This window comes from Carettochelys insculpta, chromosome 2 (genome assembly GCF_033958435.1).
Source record: "Carettochelys insculpta isolate YL-2023 chromosome 2, ASM3395843v1, whole genome shotgun sequence".
NCBI lineage: Eukaryota > Metazoa > Chordata > Testudines > Carettochelyidae > Carettochelys > Carettochelys insculpta.
In genome coordinates this window covers 247,330,787-247,355,043 of record NC_134138.1, presented here as the reverse complement: position 1 = coordinate 247,355,043, position 24,257 = coordinate 247,330,787, and the positions used below count along the sequence as shown (strand labels likewise).

At 40.3% G+C, this 24,257-nt stretch overlaps 2 protein-coding genes across 11 annotated transcripts in view; one reads left to right on the top strand and one right to left on the bottom strand.

The window, feature by feature from the left end:
* Positions 1–7,431, top strand: part of ABI1 (abl interactor 1) — a 128,517-nt gene extending 121,086 nt beyond the window's left edge. For 5 of the 8 annotated variants that reach the window (XM_074984896.1, XM_074984898.1, XM_074984893.1 and 2 more), the window contains 2 exons: positions 3,420–3,605; positions 5,281–5,456. In XM_074984896.1, coding sequence (XP_074840997.1) covers positions 3,420–3,605; positions 5,281–5,456 — 362 coding nt within the window. Of the gene's footprint in view, positions 1–3,419; positions 3,606–5,280 lie in introns of all 8 variants that reach the window. The other 3 variants (XM_074984899.1, XM_074984895.1, XM_074984897.1) reach the window with 2 other exon arrangements.
* A 17-nt stretch (positions 7,432–7,448) lies between these two features.
* Positions 7,449–24,257, bottom strand: part of PDSS1 (decaprenyl diphosphate synthase subunit 1) — a 32,609-nt gene continuing 15,800 nt past the window's right edge. For all 3 annotated transcript variants that reach the window (XM_074984901.1, XM_074984902.1, XM_074984903.1), the window contains 7 exons: positions 23,675–23,816; positions 22,628–22,739; positions 22,434–22,543; positions 16,228–16,308; positions 15,958–16,071; positions 9,525–9,605; positions 7,449–7,598 (listed from right to left, as the gene is read on the bottom strand). In XM_074984901.1, the coding sequence (XP_074841002.1) occupies positions 7,458–7,598; positions 9,525–9,605; positions 15,958–16,071; positions 16,228–16,308; positions 22,434–22,543; positions 22,628–22,739; positions 23,675–23,816 (781 nt within the window). In that variant the 3' untranslated portion in view covers positions 7,449–7,457. The remainder of the gene's footprint in view (positions 7,599–9,524; positions 9,606–15,957; positions 16,072–16,227; positions 16,309–22,433; positions 22,544–22,627; positions 22,740–23,674; positions 23,817–24,257) is intronic.

Below are 24,257 nucleotides of genomic sequence, written 5' to 3'. Positions count from 1 at the left end.
GAAACATTTAAAACAGACTGGTACACTACTGCCAAATCGGTATCTGTTGGCACTTCGTGTTTTTGTTTCCTGGAACCTGGGTTTTTTAAAATAAGAATTCTTAAGGTTGAATTAGCATAGTTTTGCACTTAATAAAATACGGTATTTTCACTAGTTGGAACAGGACAAGAACTGATGAGTGTGTTTAAGTACAACAAAGCCCAAAATGCCGGGAGATGAAAATAGTGGGCAAATGTTGGACTTTAATTGGAAATATGTGAAATGAAATGGGTGCCCAAGGTAGTGTATGAGACAGATCCAATTCCCATAGTTTCACTTATTTGTGTGTGCATTTTTCTATGCCAAGTGGATTGGGTCAGTAAACTATGCCTACTGGCAAGCCCCATTTCACTGCATAGACTGACACCGACAAGACGGTGCTTTTGGAATAAAATGTTTTGTTGGCAAAGGATTTTGGAAATAGTCCAATTTATGAGAATAGAACAGGAGATTGTTCTAGGAGAAGAAACACTAATGATTAGGAGGTGAGGACTAAGGAAGTCACTTTAAAAATTCTAAAATTCTAGTAGTGTCACACATACACAAAGCTTCATCACCACATTGTCCTTTTATTTGCTTGTTGCTATTTGCATATTACACTATGAAAGTAAGGCTGTAAAACTCTGTGGTTGATTCAAAATGTCTTGGAGCTGAGGTTCTACCAGCTGTCCTAGTTTAAGCAAGGCCAAATTGTGATTGGTACTACAGCTGGAGCCATCAATGCATGTTGGTGGTTCTACAGTGGCACTGTCCCTTTTGTGTTAAAGGTTTGAACCTCTTGTCCAGCACCCTTGGGACCTGACTGGAGCTGGATGACAGGAGGTCAATACTGTTTAACAAATTACCAACACTTCCACTGGGCTCTTAAGAGACATTTAGTGGCAAATTACAGCTAAATAACAGCACAGAACACAGAGCTTGCTTTATTTTTTAAATAAGGAGATACACATCTCAGAGCTGAAAGGGACCTTGGGAGGCCATCAACTCCAGTCCCCTCTCCTCTTAGCAGGACTATCTGACAGTTTTGTTTGCTTTTTTTTTTTTTTTTTAAAATAATGTATTTGCCCCAGATCTCTAAATGGCCTCAAGGATTGAGCTCAGAACCCTGGGTTTAGCAGGCCAATGCTCAAACCACTAAGCTGTCCCTCCCCTTCGAGAGAGGTGCCTGTAATCAAACTTTATGGGACCAGAGGAAGCTTGGCCACACCTGTGATAAACCATCATCTGGCTAACTAAAATCATGCCAGATTATGGATCTTGCTGGATGAGCAAGTTCCAGATCAGAGAGGGTCAACCTATACTATTGGTCCAGTGCCCACAGAACCATGTAATGGGACATGACTCAGCTGGGGTGATGTCTGGTGAAATTTCTAAACAAGGAACAGACACTTATTATATGGAATTACTGTTTTTGTGCTTATTCTGGTTCTCAGTCTGATGCACCAATTATATGACTAAATTATTCCTGTAGGAAGGATGCCACATATATGGCACATGGGCTGAATCTGACCAGTGGAGCACTTCCATCTGGCCCCTACTGTTCCAGATGAGAATCTTTCACAGCTGCTTGGCTGCAGCTTGTTCACAGGAACTGGAAGGAATCTGGGTGGGAGGTGGGAACACAGCCTGGGCACAGGTTGTTACTGAACCACTTGTTCAAGGCTCAGAGCAGAGGCTTACCTGTCTGTCCACCTTCTCTCTGCTGCTGTCACCACATGATGGGCTGAGAACTTCATCTGGATACCATGCTTATATTTTAACCAAAACTGTCATGTAGATTGTTGTGCATTGTAAAATGGCTGCCATATTCTTCTATAGAAGGGAGGGACCATGTTGATTGGATATATTTGCCCTCTGTCCTGGTTGTCAGGATGATTGGTAGCAGGTAGTGAATGTGGAAAGTGTACTGAATTGTTTTGCTTTGGGAAGGCAGAAGGGATAAGGTCAAGTGTTTGACCTAGGACAGCAGTTTGTGGATGTTTGTTGCCTATATATAGATGTTAAGGGCCATGTCTACACTAGCCCCAAACTTCGAAATGGCCACGCAAATGGCCATTTTGAAGTTTAGTAATGAAGTCCTGAAATGCATATTCAGTGCTTCATTAGCATGCGGGCGGCTGCATCACTTCGAAATTGACGCGCCTCGCTGCCCTGCGGCTTGTCCAGATGGGGCTCCTTTTCAAAAGGACCCCCGCCTACTTTGAAGTCCCCTTATTCCCATGAGCTGAGAAGGCGCGTCAATTTTGAAGTGCCGCGGCCGCCCGCATGCTAATGAAGCGCTGAATATGCATTTCAGCGCTTCATTACTGAACTTCAAAATGGCCATTTGCGTGGCCATTTCGAAGTTTGGGGCTAGTGTAGACGTAGCCAAGAAGTGATATTTTGTGGCCTTGACCCATGAATGGGAAAGAGATCTCAAGCCCTAATTTGCTGTCTGGATGGGAATTTGCAGGCCAATGTTCACAACTGTATTGTGGCTATAAGAGTTAGGACAAGCCATCTGTGGTCTGTATGCCAGAGGTTCTTGAGTTGGGTAGGGAGATCTGTTGTACATTTTTTTTTGTTCCTGGTGCAGTTCCATGCTGAATATTGAAGATGACTAATTTGAGAGAGATGAGTTTGAACAATGATTTGCACTTCTGTTTTTTTCCTTTCCACCTATCCCAAAGTGACTAGTAATTGTGCTGATATGGGAATCTCTGTAGAAATTTTATATTTGAATTGTGCATTGCTGCCTGAGAGCAGTTGCTGCCTGTCCTCATTTTACATTAAATTTACTAATTGGCATGGTTCATAGACTGTCCTGCAAGATAAGGGTCTGTATAAAGCTGCTTCTGAACATGTATTACTCTGTTTTCTCTTACCTGGTCAAATCTCATTACTGATGACTCTCTCCACCCCGCTTCTTGTTCTATACCAGACTTTTTGTAAAAAGATAACTCAAAGGAAGATGGAAGCAAAGAATAACAGAAATGAAGTGTATACAAAATGAATTAACACAGGATTTTGCAAAAGCATGTCACACCACTGATTCATCACGATGCCTAATTACCTCTTGGTTCCAAGGATGCTTCTGTCATCCCCTTGCACACGTGTATATTGCATATAGGCACTCGTCACTTATAGGAAATGGGGCAAAAATCCTTTCTATCTGCTGGCAATCAGCTTATGCCCCTGGAGCATGTGCTTTGACTCTCTAGCATTTATACCTAGATTTGACTACTAACAACATCGTTGTGTTTTTGTAGTTTTAACATGTCAAGCCTCTCTCTCTGAGCAGTGCATGGTATTGTAGTGCATGCTATGTCTTTCTACAATGCACAGCCGGAGGTTTATATAACTATTTATTTCTGATGCAGATTGTAAACTATTTTTTTTAGTTGCTGATAGTCCAACTCCTCCGCCTCCACCACCACCAGACGAGATGCCTATGTTTGATGATTCTCCCCCTCCCCCTCCCCCTCCCCCAGTGGATTATGAGGATGAGGAAGCTGCAGTAGTGCAGTACAGTGATCCGTATGCAGATGGAGATCCTGCTTGGGCACCTAAAAACTATATTGAGAAAGGTAAGAGATCAACCAATACGTAAGTGCAATTAAATTTGTTGGGATCTGATGAAACCAAAAGCACCCTGCTCAGTCAAAACTTAACAATCATTCTTCTCCAATTTCTCAGCGGCTGTGCCCAGTGTAATGAATCCAGCCCTTGATGGCACGCTAAACAATACACTGGTGCACAGGAATGAAGTGGATAAGTACTCTGTCATTATAAGAAATAGCTGGAAATTGGATTTCATTCTTTCTGTTAAATAATTACACCAGCTATGGCTGTGTTAGCACTGCCGAACCGCTATCCAGAAATACAGAATTGTTTATCGTCCTCAGGGGCTTTGGTGCTCACCTCCTAGGTGACAGTGAATTTTGGCTTCCACACCCCTGAGAGATAGTGGCATCTTAATTTCCCCAAGTGTAAAATGAAGTACAAGGAAGTATCTGCTGATTTTCAGATGCACAGTCTGGAAAAGCACAGAGCCTTATTTTTCAAAGTACTTAGCATTTTCATAGCACTTTCATAGCATGTTCAGAACTCAGCACCTACCCACTTCAGTTGCAGTTGAATGCTCAGCACTTCAAGTCAAACATGAAGTGTCAAGTTAAGCACACACAAAACGAGGCACACAGTGGCCACTTGTCAAAGCTTTGGCTTACACAATGTGCCTAACATCACATAGGAACATAATGGCAAAGGTAGTGATAGAAGGAATCTAATGCTCCAGAGCAGCATTCAATAACTTTAACCACCAGACCTTCCTTTTTTTGAAGCTGTTCCCTTCCTCAGTCCTACATATCTTTCAACTTCTGCAGCAACTGAGTCATGAGCCCTGTAAGCAGCATCTTTCATTAAACTACCCTGACTTATTACCACAGTACAATTCAGCTTGTGCCCTGAAGACCCCATGAAAAAAATGTGGTTGTGTTTGAAAACTATCAATAGAGAACCACAATTCTGGAATTTTCCAAATTCTTGAGTGAATGCAACCTTAACTTATTTTGGAGCTAAAAATCTCCTAAATTTAAAAAAGGTTGGAAAAGACACACTTAAATTCACCACCACTGGAGTAATCCGAGTGGTTGGAATCTTTAGAACCATGGCACTGTTATATGCTGCTTGTGAAAAATGGAAGCAATTCAAAGGTATGCCCTCTCTTGGACCTGGTTTCTTTAGGATTTTCACTAACAGTTGCATTGTATAAACCGAGTAGCTAGTTTAGCTATTAGTGAATATTAATTTCGCACTTGGTGAAGGTTACTCTACAAAACAGTACCTTAGCAGGTCTGAGTATTTGCAGGCAAAAAGGTATTGGGCACAGCAGATTTAGCCTGCAGGCTAAGAGTTGACTTTTGTATACACCTCAGTGAACTGTATTGTTCCATCCCAGGCATCTGTGAAACATTTTCTACAGTTTGATCTGTTACACCTATGCAAACAAAGTTTAATTGAGGGCTGCCTCCTTTACTAGTGGTGTCATGAGGAAAAAATCGGTCTTGCTTCTCTTCAGACTTTGTTAAATGGGGTAGGATCTGGGGGGCATGGAGGTTGGGTAGGGATACTTGTAAACTCAGCACATTAAGACCCACAAATCCCTGAGAGAAATGCTGAAAATCCTAAAATGTCCTTAATCACCATTTAAAAATGACCTGTACTTGATCACCAAACTAATTTGTCTGACTTCATTCCTAGTTGTTGCAATATATGACTACACAAAGGACAAGGATGATGAGCTGTCATTTATGGAAGGTGCAATCATTTATGTGATAAAGAAGAACGATGATGGGTGGTATGAAGGAGTTTGCAATCGAGTGACTGGCCTGTTTCCTGGGAATTATGTTGAATCAATCATGCACTATGCTGATTAGAATCCTTTGCTTTGCAAGCTGGGTCTTGTATTCAATCATACCATGATTATTTACAAGAGGTAACTAAAACTTTTACAAAAATTGTGCCCATCTTTTCAGGCCATACTGTTTTAATGGTATGATTTGAAGAATGTCCATCTCCATAAGCATAAATCTCTGGAGCAGTTTGTCTTACCTGATAGCAATTTGTAAAACAAGCAACAGTCTATTACTGGTTATGCTTATTTCTTATGCATTGTTAATTTTATGACCAGCCTAAATATTCTTGGGAAGTAGGGTATAATATTTAATGAACCATGATTCAGATTGTGCCATTACATTTTTCAGTGCAGCATGGTAACTAACTAAGTTAGACTAACATACTAAAATCTGGGTGAAAAGTTTAATGTCAGTGCTGGTCATATTATTTTTGTTAAGACTCTTGCTCATTCTTGAACTATAATTGTTTAAAGCATGCATACAAACATGTATTGAAATATACTTTTTTAAAAATCCAAGATGCTTCCAATTTGTTGTAATCTTTACCTTGGGTACTCACTGAAGTCTATTACAATGAATTGCTTGAGTCTCTAAGGTGTTGATGTGAATCAAAAATGAGTGGTCTTATGTATGTGTAATTTGTACCAAGTTTTTTAAATGAGTAAATTTGCATTACAACTTTTCCATTCATAAATATATAAGTGGAACCAAAGGTCTTGTCCATTACTTTGTCAGCACTTCTAACTGCTTTGCCAAGAAAGCCAATTCATGATTGTTATCACAAGCAATGTAGTAGAACTAAGTACAAGTGGTGTAGCCTTATTTTAAACATTGACATTTAGTAGGCAAACATAAAACCTAAATTATTCACTTATCACAATCTTCTTTCAGAATTAACTTTTGTAAAGGGTTCAAGTACTGCTAAAATTAAGTACTTGAAAAAGGATTCTCAGTCAAGTGTTTAACTTGTAATTTTAATAACTTTTCAGTTTGTTGCAACTGACATTAGTAAATACAAACTGTGTGCTGGACCAACAGGAGAAATTGTGTGTGTTTGGAGTTGACAATACATGAAGTAGGTTGTCAGATCTAGCAGCCAGAAGGGGACAGATGTTCACAGCCCATTTATTATTGGAAAGTAAGAGGCATTTTGCCTCTCCACTGCATTTTGAGAATGGGGAGCAAGAAGTCAGATGGGATGCTCACCTCAGTTAATATGGAACTGTAGTGCATAGCTTACCTGAGGTAGAGTATACCGTATACTCTTATACGTAGTAAGGAGTTGCTTTGGACTTCGAAGTGCTGTCCTAATAGGGTATTAAATGTACACTTCTATAATGAAGTGCTAAGACTGGTGGTTGGAAGCTTGATTGGGCACTGCATTGTTTGTTTTCTAGCTGAAAAGTAGAAATACTGAATCTTTCACTTTCACCTTCCTTCCTAAAGTTATTGTAACTTCCAAATTCTTTGGTTTTTTAACTGTTTTAATCTCAGTTTCTGAAAAACTACCAACCAATATTTTACCTGTATTTTCTTTATAAATTGGAAAGTTTTCACTTAATTTGTATATAACTTGTTAAAGTTTATGTACAGTCTTTTATAATAAATCATTCTCCTATATAAAATTTTGGGTACTTCTGAACTTTAACATTGAAAGCTTGGAAAGCAGACTGTTTTTACAGCAGACCCAAACATTAAATATTACTGTAAATGTGAAGTGATACTTGGAACACATTAATTGTAACTGATTTATTCTCATTGTGGCTTTGTACATCAATACGTGTAAACAATATTTCCCACAACATAAACACCCTTATTAAAACACAATTAGACAGAATTAATACAATTTAACTGATTTGTTTCATAGTTGTATGGCTTCCTTCAACATACTTTAACTTCAGAAAATATTTTAAAAAAATAATTTTTGGTAACCAGCACTGAGAGCAACCCACAATGTTTTGAAGTGTAGTTTTGTAGGCACAGTCTGGTAAGTAGCTGCCAAAATGAGGGGAAGGAAGTGTGTCACTTGTCCCGGGTCAGTACAGTTTCTGTGAGTTGAATGAGGGCATCTCTTTCAGGGGACGGCCGCAGTTTACTAATCTCTTTCATTGCTTCATGGCAGTAGCGTTGGGCGAGGTAGGTTGTTTGCTGTACACCATCACTCTTTGAGGAGGAAAAAGTTAATACACAGTAACTATTTCCATTACTACACCTAAAACAAAGCAATGCTGTTAGGAGTGAGTGTCTTAAGTCCTCTACACTTGCTCTAGTCAGGGCAGATTGGATTTAAATGGGCAAGCAAGTTTGTTTTTTTTTTTTGTTTAAAAAAAAAAAAATCACACTTCAACCTTTTTTCAGGAAGACTGATTTCATTCATGTAACTTGGTACTACATATATCCATTTAAGTAATGATTAACAAAATTCTCAATATTTACTTTTAGAAATGGGCAAATGATACATTTCTTAAATTAACTTCTGAACTCATCATTTGTGGAAATTGGGATTCAAATGCACAAATACTAATTGTTTCCTGCTGTTTAACTACCCTACACCTGTAGCATACTTTTCTGTATCAAAACATTTTTACATTTTGAGCTTTTGTTAGAGGAATATCTGTAGTGAATTAATGTCCTATAGGATTTTAGAACTAGAAAAATTCACACCTCATTTATAGATCAGAGGTTGAAAAAAACAGAAGGTTTGTTTTTCCAATTGATTTCTCAGCTGTTAACTAGTCACTGAACAAACAAATTAAGGTAATCTCTTTGCCTTCTAAAGAGGCTAGTGCTGTCAAAAGTTGGATTAATAGTTCTAACTCTGGTTCTCGGTGATTAGCTAGTAACTCTGAGCAGTTCTAGCAGCAAACATCAATAATCAATATATTTTAAATTAGTGAGTTTAGGACTCAATTTGTAAAAGGAGTGTTGGCTTAAAAATACTGGTTCCAGTATGTTGGACAAACACTGATACTCTAATGGATATATGATCTCTAAACTTCCTGAAAAATTTTAATATCACAATAAGTAAGGAGAATGGAGGCTAGTTCTATGCTCCATTAACTCTGTACAACCCTGTCCCTTCAGATGCAAGCTAATGTCCAAATTTTGTAAACTTAAACTTGATGTATGCAGTCATTATACAATACCTCTAAAATCTTAAGTTTTTTGCATTTCAGACCAGTCTACAAGAAATCTTCTTTTAGCATGGCCAGACTTAAGCTACTAAACAGTGCAAAGCTTTGTCTCGACTGTGCTATTGTGTTGTACCTTTTCAACGTAGGTTACTTTTCAGTAGCAGGAACAGTTATTAATGCATCTGATTCAGTGAGGAAAATTTCTAAATATTTGTATAGGTGGTGGTGATCTTCTACCACACCTAACTTAATCAAGTAGTCTGCCTCTACTGCTAGCATAGCACTTCAGAGGAAGCTATTTTACGTAACTACTGTATCACAGCAGTCTGCATATCTTGCATACCTCAAGTTTCACCTCATTTGAACTAGTTGGTACAAAAGTGTCATAGCGTGCTATTACTGAAAAATCACTCTGTATGGAACTGTGGCATGTACTAACTAGGGCATTTTTTATGTAGTCTGTTGCAAAAATAGGCAAAGATATAGATAAACTACTGTACCTGAGAAGACCTTGGCATACCCTGAGTATGTGTAGTTAGATGCTAAACTTAAATAAAACCTTCCACACAGGCTGAATCTCTCTACTGTGGTATGCTTGGGACCTGACCAGTGCCAAACCACAGGAGGCTGATAGTGTCTAGAAGCATTATCAATCCTTCCCCTGCTTACTGGGCCCTTAGACATTTAGGGGTAAATAACTAAGAGCACGCAACACTACACCAGGACCAGTAGCTGTAAACAAGCTTTGAGACCATGGGAAACTTGGCAACATCCATGATGAGTGGACATCCAGCTAATAAAATAAGGTTGGGCCACACACCATTGCCAGCCTGGAGAAGTTCAACCTGCAAAGTCCAGCCATCTCTAGGTAATTCATGCAATGAATTCTAGATTACCTATGGCAGCTACAACAAAGATGAAGAATTACTATATTTATACTTTGTACTAGTCTTACCTGAAGTACATATTGCCGAGCGCGTTCAACATCACCTGGCAAACTGAATCTCCTCATGATCATGGCATTCATTTCTGGAAACTAAGCACCATGGAGACAATTAGGTACTGGCTGTTAGTGTTCTGATGAAACTACATAAACTGTAGGATGTCCTTTAAAACTGCTACAACTCAATCATGTTTCATTCTCGCAACTAGGCCCTTCATAACCATCTTGCATGGCTTTCTCTTGGTCCTTTCCCCAACCTGGGAACAAACTTCAACATTCACAGGTAGGTTCTCTTATCCCCAGAAGCCATGACAGTTTTTCTGTGGCAAAAGTGTGGGGTAAAATACAGGAAATGTTTTCCTTTTTCTTTCCATCATTCCTTTTTATGCTGCTTCCATCCTTTCCTATTATTGTCTATCTTGAGTGTCTGAACAAACTCCTTTTTCCATGGCTGGCCCAGATCTACCACCATACAAGCACAAAACAAAAACAATCCTAGACAATTGATGTATGCCTTTACACGTTACTTTAGTCTGCTGAGGAACAAACAAAACCCAGGTTCTTTCAACATACATTGTGTGGCCACCAACTCTAGCAGGTGCCCCCCTCTACCCCCCATGTTGTTTTTTCTTACATCCCAGAGATGTAAAAAAGTCTGCTCCAGGGAATATGGGTCTGCATTGCACTATATCTATGGAATCATATGCTCCCTGAGGTAGGAGTGAGGGGAAAAGCCCAACAGATACTAACACTGCAGCTGCTGCCACTGACCACCATGTCCAGCAGCGTGCGCACACTAGCCCTGTGACTCCAGAGATGCTGCTGTGAGCCCCTGAGGAGGCTGTGTGGTGCAAGATACTGATTCCTGTTGGCAATATCGGTGCAGACAGTTGCATCTTGCTGCCCTGGGTAACAGCTAGTCTGGAACAACAGCTGGGTGCTACAGGAAGGGGCTTCTACCTTTCTTTCCCCTCTCTCTCTCCAGTCATGCTTAGGAGTAGAGCCTTGTGTGGATATCAAATTTATATCCAAATCCACATCTGCAAAAATGAGCTGCAGCTATCCAGAGATTTGGAGGCCCTCACAGCTGCAATAACATCCACTATTGGCTGTCTTTGGGGAAACAGAGTGCCATGTGCACTTAAGCCACTATATACACTATAAATTAGAATACTAAAGTAATAAGAGGCTCTGAGTTTACAGGCCAATTAACTACAATTCTTGTAGCAGAGCTGAGCCTGTGCTGTCATTCTGCAAGCATCTTCTGTGTTCTGTGCACTTGCTGTTCCTTTCTACACTGCATCCTCTCTGCCACTTTTGCAGTTCCTTTCTTTTGTGGGATATGCCTCTTTTCCCCAGAAAGTAATCACTCAGGAAAGCAATCTTACAGGGTGTGTAAGAGTTCTCCTGACCCCTATGGGATTTCCTAGGAGTGGAAACACTTTTATTGCAAGGGACCACTCAATTTTATTTACTGTGTGACCACTACTGTCCTTCCCTCCCAGTTTTTTCCCCTAAAGAAGGGTGTCTTGCCTTATCAGTCTTCCTCTTTGTGCATGCATGTACTCCCTTATCTGGAACACAAATAGAGTTAAGACTAATGGAAGATAGAACAAGCTTTAATGAAAGTGTCCTCTCCAATGCAGAAATACTGAATGCAGCTCTTACAGGAGCCATTCATTACCAGTACTTATGATCACATAGATGACAAAATCCTTCCTAACTCTGTCCTAAGCATGCAACCTCCCATCATTTCCATTTTGCTCCAGGGGTTGGAACCTCCTATCTCACGGTCACTTTTTCTGTCACTCAGTTTTCTGTTTTGGATGCACAGTCCTCTCACCCTTTAGTTTTTGTAACACAAAGTGCTCCGAGTCTGTCTCATAGCTCTCATGCTCTCAAACAAAAAAATTTAAGGAAATGAGATTAATTCGCCTGCTTCTCAGACCGCTCCATTAACAGTAATGCATTTATCCTCTAAACATGACTGCAAGATCCTTTAAGGATCCCACTTTTTTACAGATGAAATGCTGAGACAAAAAGACTGACTTGTTCCAAGTCATACAGCATGCCTGTGGCAGAGCTGGGGCCAGATCCAGGTCCTAGAGCAGTCCTTTGATTACACAGAATCATAGAACACTAGGACTGGAAGGGACCTCGAGAGGCTATTGAGTCCAGCCCCCTGCCCCAATGGCAGGACCAAGTACTATGTAAACCATCCCTGATAGACATCTATCTAACCTGTTCTTAAATATCTCCAGTGATGGAGAGTCCACAACCTCCCTTGCAATGAACTTTCTCAATCCTACCAAGCACCTCTTTGGATGAGCAGTTCTGGGTGCAGAGTTCATTAGTGCTGCTTTAGAATTATTCAGAAGGGCAGGATCATAACAGAGGCTTGAATCTGCCCATTTCTGTACCAACTTTTGGCCTTTTTAAATGAACCAAGAACTGTAGTCCTTAAATAGGTCAGAAGGCTCAAGTTAGGGCAGGAAATGCCTGGGACCAACTAAGTGAGACCAGAACGTGTCCAATAGTCTTGTTACAGTGACATAGGTGTGATATTACTGGATTTTGAAACTGATTACAGAAGACATTGGTGCCACTATATACAGTGGTCACAGAGTTGTCTATTAAACTGCTAATGCCCTGAATCTGTTTGTTACTTAAGTCTGGATTGTTTTATGTGAAGTTATAGGTATTAGCTCTACAACTGTATTAGAAATGTTTTAGTGATAAGTTTCACAATTGGAATGGGGATCACCACCCCAGCCAGGATGCTGCACTAAAAACAATGGCTCAGATAGCAAATGCCTATCTCAGAATTTGGGATTTGTCAATAGAATGCAGCCCACTGGTCAGGTGATCTGGGCTGAGCACAGGAATTAAGATCAAATGCAGACATTCATTCCACGTGCTACATAAAACCAGTGACCAATGCCAGTTTGCCACCACCGCTCACCTGGGTCAGGTGACCCTGACTCTCCTATGCTTGATGAGAAAAAAGGAATTTTCCCTCCATTTGGAAAACTAAGATGGTCCTGGCACTGGCCATCTTGTTTCCAGTTCCAGAATTCAGTGCTCCTGAATGCAAGGATCCAGTGCTCCAGTAATTAAGATTATGTAACTTGGAATCATACCCCTCAGGGTGTACTTTCAAGGATCAGCCTATATCATCACTGGACTGCATCAATAATGGCAATTGACATAATATCACTTTAACAGGTTCTCTTACCCTGTTCTTTCTTTGTTACTGAAGGATTGGCATTGGCAGGGTGATTCGGGTAAGATCTAAATATATACACACCTGGGACTGTAGCTGGACCCTTTGGGGCCCAGAAGAATCTGTGTGGATTTAGTGAAACAGGTTAAGAACCTCTGACCTGAGTAGGGGCCTGTTGATCTGGGCCTGCATAGCAGCTAGAGAATCTGTGGGTTTGCTTGTTTGGTGGCTTCTTGGCTGGCCGGCCAGGCTGGTAGAGGTACTTTTGAGGCTGTTTGGATTTGCCTTAGTGAGAAAGAAATCACAGCCTAGGGCTATCAGTGGCCTGGCTTTAAGCAAATATACCCCAGATTGGTTTCTTCAGTTGTAGCTAGAAAACCTGCCATATTACAATAGGTGGCAGGAAGAAGCCGCTCCATCCAAGGGACAAGGAGGCATAGCAAAAAGTTAGGGAAAGGACCCAAAGGAAGGAGCTAGATTAGGGTTGGAAAGCCAGATTCGGGGCCAGGGGAGGGAAATCTGGAGCTACTTTTGAGCTTCCATCTGAAGGTAGCAAAAAAGCCCCAGAACAAAGGAAAAAACATTTTCAAGCCCTAAGCCAAGGAGGATTGTCTTGGGGAAGACTTAGTTTGGAGGACAGAAGAATGCTTCAGTCTGTGGAAGGTGCAGCCCTATGGACTTGAGGCTTAGCTGGTTCAGTGGCTCCTTATGAGTATGCCAGGGTGTAGCCAGACAGAGCCCCCCCCACACCTTTGCTATACTCCATCTTGTTTTCCTTAGGTGTTTCAGGCCTGAAAGGGTTAAAAGGAACAGCCCAGTCTTGGAATGCCCGAGAGCGCAGATGTGCTTATCTCCTAGCACAAGTCTTTTGATGCTCCGGAGCAAGAGCCAGACTGACCTTGAATGGGCCGAAACCAGACAACAAAGGACAACGGACTAACAGACCAGCAGGGCCTCGGGCTGCCCTTGGATGGCACCGGTGATTGATACGCCCACACTTGGTCCCAGACGGAGCAATCTCCAGCCCATTAAGAAAAAATGCCCTAAATTGTCTCCACCTCACAGGTGCTAAGTAAGCCCTTGAACTCCCTGTGAGAACCAGCATCATGGGACAATTTAACTCAGTTGGCACCTTTTAGATAAGGAAGAAGTGTACATGACCCAAGGGGTATAAAAGGAGGGTCCAGCAGACCCCTTTTTGAGCTCCAATTACCTCTGCCTGCTGGACAGGAGGGTCTTTGTATTCCAAGGTCCCAGGGGATGCCCGTTTCCTCGTAAAAGACTTCTTCCCAAGGGATTGAGAGAAGATGCTGGCCACGCCCCGTTGGTAACACAGGGGTGAGAATAAGACCTGCTAGGTATTTTACCTTTTGCTTTTGCGCGCATTTAACAAATATAGATCTATGGAATAGAGTGTATGCTAGCTATTTGTAATCAAAGTATGAACCGTGTAACCATAAGAGCTTAACTCTTTTAGTTACATAAACAAATGACTGGTTAAGTGGTAACCTGACTCTTCCTGTTACTGTGCAAACCAACCACAAAGAGCCCAGCTGCTTTTCAGCTGTAACAACCTGGTCACTGGTGGGGCGTATTGAGAGATGAGCACTAAGTCGTGCTGCCTCCACGGAGCAGATTCTTGGGGCACCCATGAGCCTTTCTGGCTGCCTGCTGTGAAGGGACCTCATCCTAGCAGTTAAAGACTCAGGTGTTAGGACCCTGGGGCATCCGTCAGCCTGTCTGGGCTGCCCACTGCGAAGGGACTATGTCCTAGCAGTTAAAGACTCGGATGAAAACAAGGGCATAGGTGGTATCTCACCCGACCATCGGCTGACACAGAGAGACTGGAAAGAAGCACCACCTCACCATCTTTCAATATAAAAGAGGACTTAGCTCAGAGAAGGGCAAGAACTGGTACCAATGGCAGTAGTCAGGAAAATGGCTCAGCCAGGCAGGGTAAGGGGGTGTTTGGTTTTGTTAGAATCACTGCTTTCCACCACTGGGGAAAGGGGCTAGTGTGGGTTGGATGAATGGCTAAATTATTGAAACACCCAACCAGCTAGGAGAGAGGACTGCAAGTGAAATGAGCACAGTACTCCCTGTCAATGGCCCAAGGACGATGCTGCTGTGGTTAGGTAATTTGAGAACTCAATTTTGGCCCCCACCCCAAATGCCTTGTGGCTGATGAGACATTGACCACTCTGTACTGATGCACACAGTCAGTCCACTTTCTGCAAGTCTGATGCCATTTCCAGATTCCTTTCTAATCTACAAGCAGTACAGCAAGCAAGGCTGCACAAATCACCGAGTCATGAAATACAAGTTCTCTCCCAAACTGAAAATGGTTTTGTTGTGAAGAGGTGCAATCATCATAATAAACTCTCTTTGGCTGCATCTAAACTTGCATTCCTCTTTTGAGAGAGGCATGCAAATGAGGGAAATAAAAAATGCAAATGAGGAGGAGATTTGCATATCTGGCACCATTCGCATACTCCAAAAGAACCCTTATTTCCATTAAAAAGGAAGGGTTCTTTTGCAGTATGCAAATGAGGTGCCAGATTTGCAAATCTGCTCATTTGCATGCCCCTTTCAAAAAAGGAATGCAAGTGTAGATGCAGCCTTTGTTTACCCATCCATGAAAGGCTCTCAAAATTATAAGCATCAATGCCTCCTCTTTGCCCCTGTGAAGTTAAGAAGGCAAGCCATAATAGAACAGTCTCCTGACAATTTCTAGAAATTATAATTGCTATTTCATTTCTCAAACTTAATGCAAAGAAAGTAGCTATTTCATTTCTTCTGTCTCCATTACTGTAAAAGGAAACAATCAATTTCATTTGGAGCCTTCTACCAAGTAAACTGCTAAATGGTTATTTTAGGACAGTATTAGCTTAAAAATTCTAACTACAGTAGGTAAATGTTCAACATTAAAAATCTAAGATTAGCAGTCAGAGATACTAAAGGACAACTGCCACTCTCTTTTCAGTTTGATTGCTTTGTGTGGGGGCAAGCGCACAGATCCCCCTTGGAAGTCAGTCCATTTGCTACTGCTGTTACCATGGAGAAATTTAAACCTGGGAAAATGTGCTGATGAAACCTGCTGGGAGTCAGGGACAAATACAGCACCTAAATCTGCTTAACACTGTATTGACTTGAAATCTAGTCAATTTAGTGTCTTTAAGCCAGCAGTGATTTTTATTTTAGGACAATGTTCTTTAACCATACCTGTTGGCAAGCAAACAAAACGGGACCAGTGGCTAATCCAAGTTTGAGATCTGCTGCTGCTGGTTTCCCCAACTGGTCAGTACACGATGTAAAATCTAGCACATCATCTATTAGCTGGAAAAAGACAAGCAAACTTTAGTGCATTTAAAAAAAATGTCATGCTTATTTTAATTAAAAGACTTAAAGCATTACAACAATCCAGTCTGGTTTAATTTTGAGAAGCATGCATTTTAGACTTATTAATTCAGTAAAAGCAACAGAATACGCCACCTGAAAAGCTATGCCAACATTTTTTCCGTACTGGTATGCAATCTCATGAACTTCTGGATCAGGGGAGCCAAGTATGGAAACCTGAAAGGAAAAAGGGGAAAAGAAAAAAAGTACAACTAATTATACATCTGCAAAGTATTTTATTGTAGGTGCAACATAAGCACAGTCAATATCTGGAGAAGGAAAAAAAAAGTCATCTTGGAGCCTTCTGGATAGTGGCTTTATGACAATTACACTGGCAAGGTCTACACGAGAATTGACTTTTCTCTATAATCAATTTATGTGGCAGTCCTCACTGAAGGAGGTCAACAGAATTTCTCCCTTACTCCTCGTGAGACTGGAGCACAGGGGTTGACTGTCAACCCCTGATAGTTTGATTTTGTGCATCCTCACTAGGTGTGCAAAATGAAAAATGGAAGTTTGACCCTGACCGGGTTGATCTACCGGGTAGCATAGATGTACGCAAAGTATACTATAAGGAGAGGGAGTGCCAGAGGAGGAGATGGGCTACACAGGCGGGTTAATACTGTCTAGTACAGTTCAGTACCACAGGGCCTGAATCTGTTTATATAATAACCTGGGGAATAAGACGACTGTAGGTAGGTGGATCTTACAAGCCTCCCCGTAATGAACAAACTAACTACCAACAAATACAGAAATCTCCACTGAATTACTGGGGAGTGTTAGAAAGCTGAGATGAGAAGGGGCACATAATTCTAGATTAAACAATCATTGGTTTTGAACAAACTGTAAGGTTCAAGAACTGTCTGAACTATAGCCATACTATGGTAATGTGGGTCTTTATGAACAGCAGTTAGGAAAAAAAATCTCTATTTTATCCTTAGGAAAAATACATTAACATTTTACTTACATGCCCATAAAAGGATTAACTACTTTTGAAGACAAACTCCTAGAGGCATGAATTCTGTATAACTGAGTGAGTGAGTGATCTGGGAGCGGATGGCCAGGAGAACCACAAACACAATTTCAGAATGTTTGTGGGTTTGTGCACTTTAAAACAAATAAATATATTTTGATTTGACACTCAGATTTTAGTTTTTAACAAAACTACAGTTAAGAGAAAAATTCCACCCTGGCTCACAGCAGGAACAACTGATGTTACTAGCAGAGGGAGGAAACTGTGGAGATTCATTTTCCATTATTGGATATTTAAGATCAGGTCATACAGTACTGCTTGAGGAAAGATTTAGATAAGCCTTAGCCCTGCTGTGAGGGCAGGGGACTGTATTAGATGATCTCTTAATGTCTCTTCCAGTCCTATGATTTGAATTATCAAGTAAGAGTAAAAATTCAATGTAAGAGCAGTAGGGGAATGCAAAAATATACACAATTATTTTTCTTAGGAAAGCAATTGCAGAATCATTTTAAAACTGGAGCAGGAACCTTGATGGGGATTTTGATGATGGAAAAGAACCTGAAAAATAAGATATTTACACTGAAGAATATCTTCAAGTCAAGAGAGTGCACCCCCCAGACATGTAATAAAGATGAAAGAACCTCTAACACTGCTTTCTGAACAGGGTTACAAACAGGACCTAGGAGACTCTGGATATTTCTTATTGCCAGACAACATCTCACATTGCCTCAGTCTTTAAAAAGAGGGAAGATGTTTTTAGAATAGCTTTCTTGCTCAACATTTGCCTTGTCATGCGTACTTCTGGAGACTGTCAAAATATAAACGGAACTGAAACTGCAAGGGAGATTTAGATAAGAATAAACTGTTTATCCTTTGGAGCAAACTTTGGTTGCTACTGTAACGTAAATCAAATATAACCACTAAGACAAAGTGCAGGTGTGTGACTATATATTCTTTGTGAAGTTTCTGACTAGTGGCAAGCTCTCAGCATACATTGATACTACAATAAACTACCTACGCCATCTTACTTGGGCAGAAACAGGTGGGCTACAAAATTGCGGATGTTTGTGCTCAAGTTGCAAGAGGGAGAATCCTAAAGGGCAGTTTCCAACTAGAGCCCAAACATCTGCACTACAATTCAGAGTCCTCGTGCTGAATTTGTAGCACAGACTCAGCATCATAGTTTTTCTAATTGCAGTGTAGAGCTACACTTAGTTTGGCCAATCTCACTGTGAAATACACAAAATGAATGGAATTTTACTAATACCTGTTTGAATAACAAAAAGTGGGAGTGGAGACAGATCACTCATTGGGGAATTTAGGGGTCCTGCTCAGAGGGTAGTGTTCAAATTTATTCTATGATTTAGATCAGAACATGACCATGGCCACAGAATCATAATTTACTAGGGACAGCCCTAGGAGATACGAATAATTTTAACAACCTAAATAGGAAGATTTAGATGCAGAGGAGAGGGCTATGGCATGCACTTATGTAAGCAATGTTCACAAGAAAAAAACTGTCATTGTTAAATGAGAACTTCTCATCTTTTATTCAAGCTACAACAAAAATAAAAACTCAGGGCTTAGGCTTATATAACCTCCCAGTGAGTATCCCTCCTACCAGGATCATGTCACAATGTCTATAAGAGAAAGTACAATATGACAACTACAGGGGAAAGTTACTATATAAGCTATGAGTACTCAAACTGCCAATGTATTTTCTATAGAATGACTATACCCAATATAACTCAGAAAACTCTCATCTGCAGGCAAGCCCTGTGTCACTGGAGTTGCAAAGATCTGTTGCAAAGTTAGTCTTCCAGGAGTTCTGATAGAATTTTGAATCCAGGATTAGTGGAGAAGCTTACTCCCAAATTTCTAAATTCACTTTCAAGATAAAGATAACTGTTATGCAGCATTTCTGTACACTACAACAGGCCAACTCAGTTTATTTAAAGCTGTATTTTAGAAACACTTCTTTTTAGAACGGAGAACAATTTTTGAGATAAGCAAAGCTGTGATGTCATCTTGCCACGCAGATTTTATAACTTCAGTGGATTTTTTAAATGAATGAGGGGATTTATCAGACATTCTGTAATAGTGTCTGATACACTTGACAGTTTTATTAACTGAAACCTGCTCCTGGACATCACTGTTCGTTAATGTACATGCACAGCTTGAGGTGGTTGGGTATCACTGACATTACATTCTTTGATATGTCAAGAGGCGTTAAGACAGTTCAGGCCTCAGTTCTGCACTGAGCTCTGTGTTGGTGCACCCCCTGGAGACACACCCAATGGAAGTTTAAACTTAATTAAATTTGGAATCATTAGCAAGGTACAGAAGTACAGCCTCATCCTTCCATTGTAGTCCCTATGACAAATCCCTATCACCAAAAGGAGCTCCACTGGTGTCAGTGGGACTCGATGTGGGTTCAGGGTTATACATGTATAGATCAGACGCAGAATCAGAAGCCAAAGTTTAAAAACTGCAGTCTTGCCATATCAAGCAGGAATCTCGTATGCAACATTTTTATACTCATTTAAATTAAAAAAAAATATTTAAAAATCCCTCTCACTATGCAGAGTGTAAATCTTACCTGTATTTGAAATCTAATTTAGCATTGAAAATAGGCAAGCAAGGGAGAAGTTGCTAAGCTTATTTGGTATCTCAGATTTCTCTTACAACAGCCAGGAATTCATTTGTGCTTCATTGCAGTGTAGTGTGGAACAGAAATCCTTTACACCCATATTGTCTCTGTAAAATGCCTTTTGGTAACTGAGCCTACAGTGACTCTTGGAGACATCTGCCACTATTTACTGGGGCATGCATACACTAGTTGGTTATAGCTTATGCACACAGCTACCACGTAGTTACTGTACACTGGAGAGCGATAGCTTTAGGCCTGTGAAAGACTGTTGACAGAAGCATATTTAGTTACCTTAGTGGCATTTTGGTTCTAAAGTAATGTTGCTTTGTAGATGCAGACAATTTGTTCAGTTGCAGGAAAAAGACATCTGTATCCAATCCTCCTTTCTGTACGTTAATTCTAACTAAAATCCCATTAGTATTAGTTTGCCTTTTTTTCCAGACAATATTTTACCTTCTTTATTATGCGTCTAGAAACAATGTGTCTTTTCCCTCCGTTAACACAAGAAAGGAACGGTCTCATGTCAGCAGGACTTCTCTTAATTGACATTTTTAACCGCCAATTATATATCCTTAATTTGTCCTTGACAATGAAGTCATCTTCAGCCTGGACAATTAAAAGAACCCCCTTTCAAGATACAGATGATGATTCTGCTGACCATTTTGACTACAAAATGAATTCCATCTGAACAAATCAGCTGTCCTTAAACAGCCCAAAGTGCCTCAAGAAAACACGCTGAAGGCACTTTTTGTCAGTAGTGCCATCAGTATCATTCTTCCTGACTCACGAAGAAAAACTGAGGGAAAGACTAAAAAATGTCAGTCATAGGTTAGGTCTACACTTGCCCCCAACTTTGAAGGGGGCATGTTAATCACGGCCACAGGAGATTACTAACTGTCCCCCGCAGCAACTTAGAAGCTTCCAACTTTGAAGTACTGGCACGCATGTAGCCCCAGGCACTTCAAAGTGCCCGTGCTACTTTGAAGTCCCTTTACTCCACAAAGTTGAGGAGTAAAGGGACTTTGAAGCATCCACGGCCACACCCATGCCGGCACTTTGAAGTTGGAAGTTTCGAAGTTGCTGCGGGGGAAAATTAGGCTAATGAAGTGCTGCGTATTCACCACAGCACTTTATTAGTAATCTCCCATGGCCCCGATTAACATGCCCCCTTTGAAGTTGGTTGCCAAAATTGCTATCCATTTTCAACTGTCAGTTACACTGAGTACGTGGCAAGTTGGAAGCTTGACCTAACAGTCTTTATTCAGCCCAAATTCCCACCAAAGATTTGAGCCTTAGACAGGAAAGCTCTACCATACCACCTTGAAGCATCCAGGTCCCAATCTGTTTCCATAAAGAGTTAAGAAATACCAATATTTTTTCCTGGTAGATAAGTTTCTGTACTTCCAAAATATTAAACCTCACACTGAAGTTTAGATTCTTGGACAAGCCCTTGCCCGACTTTCTGGTCCCCCCCCAATACCTCAGTGGTTAGAGCACTGGCCTTGTATACCATGGGTTGTGAGTTTAATAGTTATTGGAATCTCAACTGTATTTCATGTTAACAGCTTTCAAGTACATAGGGGCAGGTTAGATACACATCTTAAACTTGTGTTTCTTAAGTCCTGCTGTGAGTTCAGGGGATTTGACTTGATGACCTCTGAAGATCCTTTTCAGTTCTAAGATTCTTTTCTATTACATGAAGTTACTAATACAGTTGATAGCACGACTGTTTAGAAGGTAGATATGAATCTGGCACCAATAACTAGCAGTATCCTTTTATCAGGGACCCCAACTTTGTTGCAACATTAGGGCTGAGGGTAACTTTATAATAGGGAAATAGGCTGATTTCAGATACGTCAATTCTAGCTACACAAATGCTGTAGCTAGACTTGCATATCAGAATAGACTTACTTCCCTAGTGAAGTCTGAGCCTCTATAATCTTGTTTCGATGTCCCTTACTCCACACGATAAGTGAGGAGTACAGGAGTCAATGGCTGAGCCAAGAGAGGTTGATTTTGCTGCGTTTTCACCAGACGCACAGAACTGAGCTCCAGGAGAGGGTCTCTCTGTCAGTTTGGGACTCAGTCCTTAAACTCATGTTTCTGTCATTTTACAACAATGGGAGTAGATATTACCACTTTAGTCACTCCAACCCACCCAACTAAAAACCAAGTTCAATTCATAAGACAATGAGCAGCAGAAGAGAATAGCATTTCTCTAGATGGGAAATGCTAATAGGAAGAATGCAAACTTTCAATTTTTTCCACTGTTTTCAGGTAGGACTCTGCATTAGAGTTTACTATGTTGTACTATAGCAGGCAACAGATGTGAAAGGAAACTTCTATTCAGCTAATATGATAAATAGTTCTCAGATGTGATTTAAAAAATAGGCTCAAACTTAACGTTTTAGAAATCAGCTCAGGAGTCTACCATAGCTCTTACTATGAAGTGAGGGAGGGAAAATAAATCTGTTTCTGCATGTAAAACAGAAAGGAAAGAATAAAAAACCCAATTAATGTAGGCTACACAGCTAAACTGGGACCCATTCGGAATGTGGCAGAAGACAAACTGAAAAGTACAGCTGGGAGCATTTCCAAAAAGGTAGCAATTACTTGTGAATTTAGCTGTGAAGCTTACAGTATGGTAAGTTAACTTTAGGAGAGACAGAACGTACATACTGCTTTACAACTGTTTGCTATAAGACTTGCAGTCTTCTTAAAGGTCTTCTCGAGGTAGTGAGCAAATCTCTCATTTTCATTTTCTTTGGAGCCCAACTGAAGGAATTCACCTATAAAGATGCAAGGACAAGTCTTTAGTTTTTAGGTTTATTATTTAAAAAATATATAAAGATACAAATAGGAAAAAACCTTACCACGCACCAAATCTTCAATCACCTGACTTAATATTGATATAATAATAGTGTTTCCAATTCTTGCTAAAGCAACAGACGCTGCTGAAAGGATAAAATCACCAGCTAAAACAGCCTGAAAAGAACAAGAGAAATTTTTTGTTTATGTCCTCACATAAAAAACCACACCCACACCCACACACACTAGGAACAGTCTGACTCCCTTTTTATTTTCTAGCTCTAGTCACATTACATTATTTTCCCCAAAAAAGCGTATACTTCTGACTGAAAACTGGAAAAAGGTAAAAACACAGTATTTAAATTTGAACCATTTTGGAGTTTCAATGTTTACCAATGCCCTCTTTTTGCTATATATAGCATTTCTCCTCCTTGCATTATCTGAATATGTTTTACCCATGAGGTAAAGACATGTTTTGACAATTATATACTATATGGTCATTGTGCTTTGTTACTGTATAAATTCAATTAACTTTAAGATATATCTTAATCTTGGAAGTGTCCTTGATCTGCATCAAATGCCAGGACTTCCTGAATTTTTTTTTTAAATGCTTTATGAAGAAGCTTAGTCATTTCACATATTTCACAAGAGAATGAGCACGGTAAAGCCTCTACTATCTTAAGCAGTATAATAAATACTTCAAAGCCTGAAAATTCTAATGCTCCTGTAAAAGCTGTTTTGGTTTGTTATTTCAAAAGGTGAAATTAATACATGAGGTACTTGAAGTAGGCATATTTACAAAGCATTTCAACATTATTTTAGCTACAGTTTGGAACTGCCATTAGAGTCAATAACTATCAGAGTAAAAACACCTTCTCACTATATTTTGCAAAGTCAGGGAGTAGAAAGCCTATATATCTATATCTATCTTACCCTCTCTATGTATATAGAAATTCATACCATGCTGACAACTCTATGATCAGCTCAAATTATACACCTTTCTCCTGTACAGCCCTGGCTTTTACCACAGTTACATTCTGCCACAGGCTAAACATAAGCGCCATGACAAATACAAATGTCTTTACCAGAACTGTATATAATGACAGACTCACCTTTCTCTCCCCCCAGATTTGATTAACCGTCATCTTTCCTCTCCGAGAATTTGCATCATCAATGACATCATCATGAACTAGACTAGCAGTATGGATCATCTCTGTAATTATGGCCACAGAGCGCTGGCTGGCTTGTACCTCCCTAAAATTATAAAAACCCTTTAAGTGTCAATCAAACGTACTATGTGCACTGCAATACGTACATGAAAAGTCTCTATGGAAACTTATTTTCAGTAGCAATAGTTCTCAAAGACTGTGTCTGCACTAGCACCCCCCTTTGCTACTTGATTGTAGGAATAAGGGGATTTCGACGTCTGCAAGGTCCTTTCGAAAAGGACCCTGTGTAGATGAGCCACGTGCAACTGAAAATCGGCACTTTTGAAGTGCTGCTGCTGCCATTATGCTAATGACGTGCTGCGTATTCACTGCAGTGCCTCAATAGCATACCCCGATGTGTCTCATTAGCATCCTCCTTTCGAAAGGGGGTGCTAGTGTAGACACAGCCAAAATGTTTTTGCATTCTGAACATATCATGGATTGACAACCTTCCAAACTTTGAACAAGCAGACAAGAGAGAAGTCAG